This window comes from Arachis ipaensis, chromosome B4 (genome assembly GCF_059453495.1).
Source record: "Arachis ipaensis isolate K30076 ecotype BB chromosome B4, ASM5945349v1, whole genome shotgun sequence".
Taxonomy (NCBI): Eukaryota; Viridiplantae; Streptophyta; class Magnoliopsida; order Fabales; family Fabaceae; genus Arachis; species Arachis ipaensis.
This window is the reverse complement of record NC_142439.1, coordinates 56,831,325-56,841,436: the sequence shown is the minus strand read 5'-3', so window position 1 is coordinate 56,841,436 and position 10,112 is coordinate 56,831,325. Positions and strand designations below refer to the sequence as shown.

Here is a 10,112-nt window from a genome sequence, read left to right as displayed (position 1 = left end):
GTAAAAGTTGGGATGTATTTTCTCCCCACGGACTTTGTTGTTCTTGAGATGGAAGAAAGCTATCTCAATCCGATCATTTTGGGGAGACCATTCTTAGCTACAGCCAGGGCACTCATAGATGTGGAGCAAGGCGAGTTGATACTAAGAATACATGATGAGCAACTCACCTTCCATGTCTTTAAACCACCACATGATCTAGATCAAGAGAAAGACTGCATGAAGGTCGATTTTGGTGACACTAACATGAAAGAATCACCTAATGAATCCCCAGAGAATTTGAAGCCATGCTTAAAGGAGGAGAAAGAAGTAATGATGAAGTTACAGACTGAGGAAACCAAGGAGGAGCTAGTGACTCAACCCTCATTGGAGATGAGAGAGAAGGACCCTCCTAACACAAGTTTAGCTGAAGCATTGCTGGAAGGAGAGAAAAGAATGGAAAAGAAGATTCCAAGGCGGTGGAAAAATAAAAAGGTTCCCATAGAGGACTTCTCCCCAGGGAACAAGGTTATATCAATCCATTTTCCACTACTTCCACCTCATCTTCCTGGCATTCTATCTCAGTTACCTCCTGTGTATACAATCAGAAAGATTCTCTCCTTGGAACATGTAGAAATCATCAAAGAAGCAAGTGGAGACATCTTTACTGTGCGAGGAGAAGACCTGAGGCACTACAACTCCCCCTGACAGGGGCAAACCGTTAAGCTAATGACGTTAAAAGAGCGCTTGTTGGGAGGCAACCCAACCAGAGGTAACCCTCTCCTTTTTCTTTTAGATTGGTTCAATAAGAAAAGTTAAGTAGATGCCTCTGTGCAGGGAGCTAAGTTTGGTGTTACACACTAAAATAATTCAAGGGTGAATATATGATCCTAAGTTTGGTGTTCCACCATAGATTCCATGAAGAACACATTACACCCCTCAACATAACTACTCACTAGCTCCAAATAATCAGAGAAACTACTTAACAATTGAATAATTTTGAGTTCATGGTTGATTTTCTTATAAGCACTTGAGGTTCCCTGCATGTATCCACTTTATTTCATATAGAGGTAGTCAAGGAACTAAGTTTGGTGTTCTCACACCAACTCCAGTTCAAAAGTTTGCAAGTATACATGCATGCTAACCATTTTTTTTCAAGTGCTTGAGAGGAAGCAAGTTCCAATAAACTTTGCAGAGAGTCATTTAAGCTCTTGGGGGGAATACACGCCATCAGCTAAAAAGAGAAAGAGGGACACAAAATCCAAGGATAGTGGTGACAGAGAGGAAACAATTTGGCTCCAAGAGGTTGTATTGTTACTCAACTGTGTTTACTTTAAAATTTCCAATTTGGAAGTCTGATTTCATCCCTATCTTAGAGTTAGTTTCTAGTTTATTGTGTTATTTTAACTTCTATTATATGTTTCTCTTTTATATTGTCATAAGTGTGCTAGCCTAGGTGTGTGTGCTTTACTTTCACTTTGCTTGAATATATGCTTATCTCCCTTTTCAATTGAATAAAAGAAAATGTTTGGAAACATGAAGTGTGATTGTCCATGATTGGTAGGAAATAGAATAAGGATAAGTGGTGGTTGATGGTTGATTATTTAGCAAGCTTACTCATGAAAATAAAACGGTAGAATGTCCTCTATAGTATGAACTAGTTGCTGTTTACAGAACCTTTGAAAATAACAAGTCCTGGAAGAAAGAAAAACAATAAAGAAGAAAGGAAGAGCCAACGTTGGAGGCCAAGTTAGACCTCCAACGGTAGCCCCAACATTAGCAATCAAAAATGGAAGAAATAAAGAATAAGCTAGGCACCAATAGTTCAAACCTTGAGACACATGCCTGTGATTCTCTGTGCTAGGATCTGCTTGGATGAATAGGTTCTAAGGAGTGTTTTAACACTTGGTAACTTGGGTTAACTAACCCTGGATTACCAACCAAAAGTCCACTATCAAGAGCAACCTAGTTACAAGGCATTTAGTAACCCAAAGAGGTGCTGGGTACCAAGGTCTCTAGGATGGAATTTGAGCCAAGTGCCTATAGTGTGTATATGTTCAGGAGAGGCTTGAGTTAGTAGCTTCGAGGGGTGCTTCATCACCCAACACCTTGAGCCATCTGGGTCGGGAGTGTTGACTGAAAGCTTTTCTAAAAATTTGCCTCACGACAGAGCACTGAGCTATAAGCAAAAGAATAAGTTTCTGAACAAAAAAAGCAAACACCAAGGGTCATGAATAACAAGGATCATAGCAGCATCTTAGTTGAGACTTATAGGCACATCTCACACCTTGAAGTTAATAAGAGTTGAGCTGGAAATATATCTTGCATGAAACCCCATGAACCAAGTTTAACTGCTTTCAAATAAGGACTATATCTCTCTTTGTTTTCATTCATCTTTCTCATGTTTTAGTGCTTGCTTGGGGACAAGCAAGATTTAAGTTTGGTGTTGTGATACCAGGGCATCTTAGGTTAGTTTCACTAGCCTCTTTCTTTTGTTTTCATTAGGTTTTATGCACTTTCTTGAGTTATAAGTAAGTATTTGGATAAGAATTGCATGCATCCATTGATTCAATCAAACTTGGTTATTTATGTGCTTTTCATGAGGTTTTTATGCCAATATTACTTGATAATTGAATGATGCAATTACCTTGTGAATTATAGCCAACTTTGATGCAAGTTTTTGTTTGATGATAGGTGGAAAGGAAGCCAAGGAAGGAAGAGCAACAAGCAACAAAGAGGGCCATGGAAAGAATCAAGAGGAAGCAATGTTGGTGGCAAAATTTAGCTCACTAACATTGCCTCAAACATTGAGGGAAGAAGGAAGAGACCAATGTTGGAGCCAAAGTTTGTGCTCCAACGTTAGGTCCAACGTGCATGCTAAAAGGGGTGCAAAGTTGGAGCCAAAGTTGGCCTCCAACTTTGCCTCAAACGTTGGCCAAAGAAAGGTTCATAGTTGGAGCCAAAGTTGGACTCCAACTATGACTCAAACTATAAAAGAAGGCAACATTTGAGCACAAAGTTGGGCCTCAAACTACCTCAAAAATTGAGTAAAAAGAAGGTTCATAGTTGGAGCCAAAGTTGGACTCCAACTATGACTCCAACGTAAATAAAGAGACCATAGTTGGAGCCAAAGTTGGACTCCAACTATGGGTCCAACGTTGAGGCTAAAAGAGTGCCAGCGTTGGAGGCAATGTTGGTGGTCCAACGTTCCCTCCAACTTACGCGATAAAATTCAAGGATTGGAGGTTGTGAAAATATGCAACGACGCGTACGCGTGTATGATGCATACGCGTGGGTGTGTATTTCAGCCTATCGACCCGCACGCGTAGAGCACACGTACGCATGGGTAGGCTAACATTGGTGGTCCAACGTTGGGTCCAACGTTGAGTCCAACGTACGCGACAAAGTTCGAAGAAAAATTGTGAAACGATGCGTACGCGTGTAGCACGCGTACGCAAGGATGGGGAACTTTGACAATCGACGCGCACTCATAAGGCACGCGTACACGTGGATTAGCGACGTTGAACTCCAACTATAGGTCCAACGTTAAGCCCAACGTTGGGGTAAATGTGAGGACCAACGCCCCAGCCTTGTTTGGCAATGTTTAACCCAACGTTTGAGCCCAAACGTTGAACTCCAATGTCAATGTCATTCCAATACAGAAAGGCACCAATATAAAGCGTGAACGTTGAATTCCAAACGTCTCCATCAACATCACTAAAGGCCATTCTCAACTAGCTTCAACAAGGCAAAAGGGCCCAGTCCAAGTACTTGAAGACTAAATAAAGAAAGTGTATAAATAGGATAGATCTTAAATGAGAAAGGGGTTTACGGACGGAGTACTATAACTCTGCCAATTTACTTTCTCTTCATTTTTTAGTTCTGTTGTAATGTACTTTTTAATTTCACTTTCCATTCCTAGAGCTATGACCAACTAAACCCCTTTCATTGGGTTAGGGAGCTCTGTTGTAATTCAATGGATCAAAATTAGTTTTCATTCTCTCTTCTTTCTTTTCTCTTGATTTTGCTAGAAAGCATTCGGTCTTCATCCAACTGGGTAATTATCTTGGGAAAGAAGTTACTCATAACTTGATCTCCTCGGAACCTTGGGAAAGGAATGAGGAGATCATGCTAGAATTGTTTTCTCTGGTTGGACCGGATTGGGGTTTGGATGGATATTATGACATTTAATCCTACCAACACTTTGATCTGGAAATACATGTGGTATAATCAGTGACCATACTTCATCTCTTTTCATGAGCAATTAAATCAAGAAATTGGGCAATTATTCAAGCTTAGAGAGATTGGATTACTAAGGAATTGGGATCCAATCACTTAAGATTGCCAAGGAGATCAATGAATGCATTGATTAAGGAAGAGATCAGAATGAACTTGATCCGGAGAATGCAACATCTCCTAAACCCAATGAATTCCCCATTTCTGATCTACCCATTCTCTTTATTTTCTGCTATTTACTTTCATTCTTAATCACCCCATTCCCATTTACTTTCCTGCACTTTAAGCTTCTGCACTTTAATTTCCTTTGTTACTTTTAGTCATTTACATTCCATGAAATTTACTTTTCCCACCACTTAATTTTCCGCACTGCAAATTCAAATATGCTTCGTTCAACTAGAACACCCCTCCAATTAAAGTTGATCAACCAATCAATTCCTGTGGGATTCGACCTCACTCTATTGTGAGTTTTTACTTGACGATAATTCGGTATACTTGCCGAGGGAAAATTGTTAAGAGACAAGTTTTCGTGCATCAGTTATCAATCATAATTGCACCCCATGGATATAGTGCCCGGCTCACTCTTGTAGCAAAGGATCTCCTTTGCCAGGGATATAGTGCCCTGCACACTCTCATTATCCAACAAATGATTATCTTTTTCCAGGTTCTCATCATCAACATCATCAATCCTCAAGTTCCTCAAAACAGTTTTTTTTTTTTTAGAATCAAAACCCATTTCCTTGGTAACATTTTTTGAAACTCCAAACAACTTCAAAATCATATCAATTGTAAATCTCTTCTAAAAGTCATCAAAATCATTCATTTTAAATAACTTTTCAAATAAAGTCTCAGATTTTATAGAAATTTCGGCAGCACCTCCCTTAAAAATTGGACTTTGTCACCCGTTTTGGGTCCTAACCAAACCATTCCGCAACCCTTTCCAACTGGTTCAGGATCAAATCAGTTCAAAATCAAGCTGATTCCAATAATTCATATCTTAAGGAAATCGATTCAAAATCAAATCATTTTCTATGAATGAAGCTCATTTTTGAAACTTTAAAGAAATAATTGAGTAATGACCAGTTTAGCAAAATCAGTCAATAATTAAATCAAACAACAATCATATTCATCCAACATATCCAGACAATACATAAGACTTATACAATCACTAAAAAGTGTAATTCTCTCATCAATATCCATTTATAACAATTCCAAATTATAGAATTGAGTTTTTAGAAAAAGCCCCTACTTCGACTGTCGAAACTCGAAAATTCTAAAATGCGTCACAACCTAGAGTTGAAGAAAAATCCTCCAAGAAGATTGAATTTGATGTTAAGGAGGAATGTGTACAACCTCCAAGGCATATCCCATATGAAGAATTGGACGGGATAGAGCAAGAAATTGAATTCCCTTGGCAATAAAGACCAAGCATCAAATCGTAGTGGTGAAGAATCCTTTGAACTTGAAGAACCTTCTGATGACAAGTCATCTTAGGCTAGTTTAACAAGCTTATTTCATTAGTTTTCACTTGGTTTTCATGCATTTTTAGGCAATAAGTAAGTATTTGAGTGAGAATTTTGACGTGGCAGAAATTGGCGAGTTAAGAATTGTTATAAGATATGCGTTGCAAGTATAGTTCTTAACCAACCAGAAATCCGCTTATCAATTTAGAAGGGTTGTCACAAAAATTAAAATTAAAATACTGGGAGTATGAATCCCAGGTCGTCTCCCAACGAGTTGCAGAATGTTGTGCTAATTTATTAATCAGAGGTTTTCAAAAAGAGTTTGAGTTGAATAAACAGGAAATTAAATTGGGGAAATTAAGTAATTTAAATAAAAGCCTTGACTGAGAGTAGATTAGTTGGAAGCCTTATTCTTGTTGCGGTACTCTCAAGATTAATTGATAATTGAAGGTTGTTCTGTTTAGTTATCCCTTACTAGGTAAGGAAAAGTCAAACAAGTTAGAATGTTGTTTCTATTCACAAGTCCCAATCCGCTTACTTGGAAGGACTGGCGTTAGTGACTAGAGAGCAATTCAACAATAAACCCAATTATAATTTCTCTTTTGAGCATTCCAACTCAAGGGTTCCTTTCAATCAACTCCCCATCAAGTTAGGGAACTACTCGCTCATTGTAAATGTAGAATTCATAACGTAGGAAAGGGAATTAAAGAAAGACATGATAAATAAAACTCAAAGGAATCAATTAAAAATAAAAGTAACTCTTGTATTAATGAATTCTAAAATAATCCAAAAGTAAAATTGAGTAAATTAAAGGACATGGAAGAGTAAAGCCAAGTAAAGAAAACGAACTAGAATGACGAAGTCTTGATGAGGTAATAACTCTTCTCAATATCCCAATGCAAAGAGCAATAGAAAATAAAAATCCTAAGAACTAGGAATGTGTAGAGAGAAAACCTAGAGGAGGAGTAAAACTAGATCTAAAACTAAAACTGTGTAGAATGAATGTTGTTTTGGTTTCTGCATGTCCTCTGGCTCTACTCTGCTTTTCCGGGCCGAAAATTGGGTCAAAACAGGGCCCAAAATCATCCCCAGCGATTCTGCAGATTATGCAGATCGCGCACGTCACGCGATCGTGTCATTCATGCGGACGCATCGTTCGGCGTTTTGCTTTTCCACGCGGGCACGTCGACCACGCCCCCGCGTCACCTGTGCTATTCCAATCCGCGCGGTCGTGTGAGCCATGCGGCCGCGTCACTGCGATTTCCTCTCTTTCATGCGGTCGTGTGAGCCATGCGACCGTGTCACTTCTCACTGGTCATCTCCTCAATTTCTTGTGTTCCTTCCATTTTTGCAAGCTTCCTTTCCAATCTCCAATTCATTCATGCCCTATAAAGCCTGAAACATTTAACACACAGATCACGGCATCGAATGGAATAAAGGAGAATTAAAATGCATAATTAAAAGTCTCTAGAGAGCAAGTTTTTAATCATGTAATAATTTTAGGAAGGAAATATAAATGCATGATAATCATATGAGTAAGTGGGTAAAAATCATGATAAAACCACACAATTAAACACATTATAAACCATAAAATAGTGGTTTATCAACCTCCCCACACTTAAACATTAGCATGTCCTCATGCTTAGTTGAAGGAGATAAAACAAATGAGTAGGAACATGTAAAAACTCATGCAATGCAATGCAACCTATATATGTAAATGCAACTATATGATTCTTGTCCACTTGATCAAAAGTAAATTAGCTCTTCAAAACAATTACAAATCTAATTCCACTAATTCAATTCTCATACAGCAAGAACAGATAAAAATGCAAGAAGATAGCTCATGAAAGCAGGGAACATAGAATTTCAAGCATTGAACCCTCACTGATGGTGTATATATACTCTAGTCTCTCTAGTGTATAGGGTAATCACTCTATCCTTCTCTAATCATGCTCTCTAATTTTTGTTCTTCTCCTAACCAATCAACAACATTTAATATATCAATGCAAACATCATGAGGTCTTTTCAAGGTTGTAATGGGGCCAAGGTAATGGTAAGGATACATATATGGTTAAGTGAGCTTATAAACTGAATCTTTAATTAACCCAAGCTTTAACATAACCTATATATATTCTATATAACTTTAGAATTCATACCTAGCTACCCAGAATTCCCTTTCACATTCCATACTCATGTATCAACTTTTTATTTTAATTTTATCATACATGCATTGATCTTTGAATTCTTAACTTAACGTTGGGGTAATTTTGTCCCCTTATTTATTTATTGAATATATATTTTTTTTTTCAATATAAGCATAAAAATAAAAATAGCTTATCAATGCACATAGATTTTTAATTCTTATAGTTTCACATGAGTAGGTATGCAAATTTCCATTATATTATCATGACACGTTCCCTTATTATCTTTTGTTCCCACAATTTCCCATACTTAATTAGAACACACAATTCTATCTTAAGTAAACCAAAGATCCATTTTGGGATATATAATTATTTTTCCGCTTAAGGCTAGTAATGTGGTAAAATATAGAACAAATGGGATATAAAAGCTCAAAGTGGCTAACAAAGGAAATTGAAAGGGTAGGCTTAACTTTGGATTAGTGAGCTAAACAAATAATGGCCTCAATCATATGCAAACATATAAATATAATAAACATTGGACATATAGGATGAAACAAAATATAGATTACAATTATAGAGAAGTAAACACACAAGAATAAAATAATTATGATTAAATAATGTAACCATGCATAAAGGCTCAAATCTCACAGGTTGTGTGTTCTTTAGCTTAAAAATCATGTTCCAAGTACAACTTCAAGCAAATTTAACATAAAAATTTTTAATTAAAATTAGTGAAATTTAGTTCCAAAAATAGAGTCTTAGAAGAAACTTATTGTCTTTTCAATCAAGTAGAACATGCATGCAACTAATCTATTATTATACAATTTATCCTATTGTACAAAAGAAAAACTAACTAAATATCCTAATTTATTGGTGTTAAGGGAAGAGAAATTACCTCCGGGAGTCAGGTACTGACCGACCTCCCCACACTTAAGGTTTTGCACCGTCCTCGGTGCCATCTGTCAAGAACAGGGGTGGGCTAGTAGCAGTATCTCCACAGTCGGAACCATCATGGCTTCCTTTGCTGGTAAAGGAAGTAGAGTCCGGGGTGTCTGAGTCCTTGAATTTTCCCATAATCAGCTCCTTGAGGTATGTGAATCGGCGCTTGTTACGGTGCTCTCTCATCTTAGCTTTGTGTTCCTGCCGATCCAACCTTTCGAGTATCTGATGCAGCAGTTGGTCTGTGGTAGGTGCTTGTGGTATTGAAGAAGGAATATCTTCAACCGGTTCAGTAGGATGGCTTGTGGTGGCTGGTGAAGGTCTGATGTATTTCCCGTTCGTGACATACTGATCATCCCGTGGAAGCATGGCTTTGGTGTCCCCAGCTCTGTAGGAGATTCCGGCTGCTGAGACAAGATCTGAGACCAAGGCGGGAAAAGATAAGTTGCCCGCAATTTGTACGTGTCCCATGGCATTCTGGATGTGTCTTGGTAGGTTCAGAGGTTGGTCTGTAAGGATGCACCATAGTAGAACGGCCATGTCCGCAGTGAAGGAGGACTCGTGAGTGCTCGGAAAGACGTAATGGGACATGATCTGTGCCCATACGCGAGCCTCCAAGGTAAGTGCTGAAGCCGATATGCCCTTAGGGCGGGTATGAGGGTATCCGTAGATCCATCTGCTGCCAGGTAGTGCGATAATTATGAGAACGGTGTCCCAGTCAAATTGGTACATCTGGCGCTTGAGTGTGACTTCTTGAAAGGCGTCCAAACCTTCTGGAATAGGGGGAAGACCTAGAGCTTTTTGAATGGCCTCTTCTGTAATGGAGACTTGCTTCTGACGTACAAAGACAGATTGCAAGGATGGCAAGTGGAAGTTGGAGTAGAACTCGACTACCCACGAAAGATTGACCTGCCTCGGCTGTCTCTGTAGAAAACCCCATTGTCTTCGTTCAATTTGCGGCTCAACAAAAGTAGCAATATTGGGCGGAAGGATAAGAAGGTATTCATTATTGTAGCTCCGTTCTGCCAGGATAGGGAACATCTGCTCGCAGTAGCGATTAGAAAATTGGGCAGTGTCCTTTGCTGGGAAGTCTCTCTCCTTATCATCAATCTTTATAATCCTCTTAATTCTTTTTGTTGAGGGCTTGACTGCAATTGAAGAAGGCTCTGCCACTAGTGCTCTCTTTGTTCCTCTCCTTGCTGTTGATTTGGGAGTAGCTTTCTCTTTGCCCTTCTTGGTGGCCATTCTGAAAAAAGGGAAGAGAAAGTAAATTAAATTCAAAGAGATAGAGCAAGGAAGAGAACGGAAAAGGGTGGTTATGAATGCACAGTAAAAGGTAAATGATGTTAACACATGG

At 38.6% G+C, this 10,112-nt stretch overlaps 1 protein-coding gene across 1 annotated transcript; it reads right to left on the bottom strand.

Moving 5' to 3' along the window:
• Nucleotides 1–8,746: 8,746 nt before the first annotated feature.
• Nucleotides 8,747–9,346, bottom strand: LOC148567676 (uncharacterized). The gene has a single exon (XM_088483802.1). The coding sequence runs from the start codon at nt 9,344–9,346 to the stop codon at nt 8,747–8,749; it is 600 nt and encodes a 199-aa protein (XP_088339928.1).
• Between the last annotated feature and the right edge of the window lie 766 nt (nt 9,347–10,112).

Excerpts from the sequence above, each read along its gene's own strand:
- LOC148567676 (XM_088483802.1), bottom strand. The coding sequence starts at position 9,346 with ATGTCCCATTACGTCTTTCCGAGCACTCACGAGTCCTCCTTCACTGCG.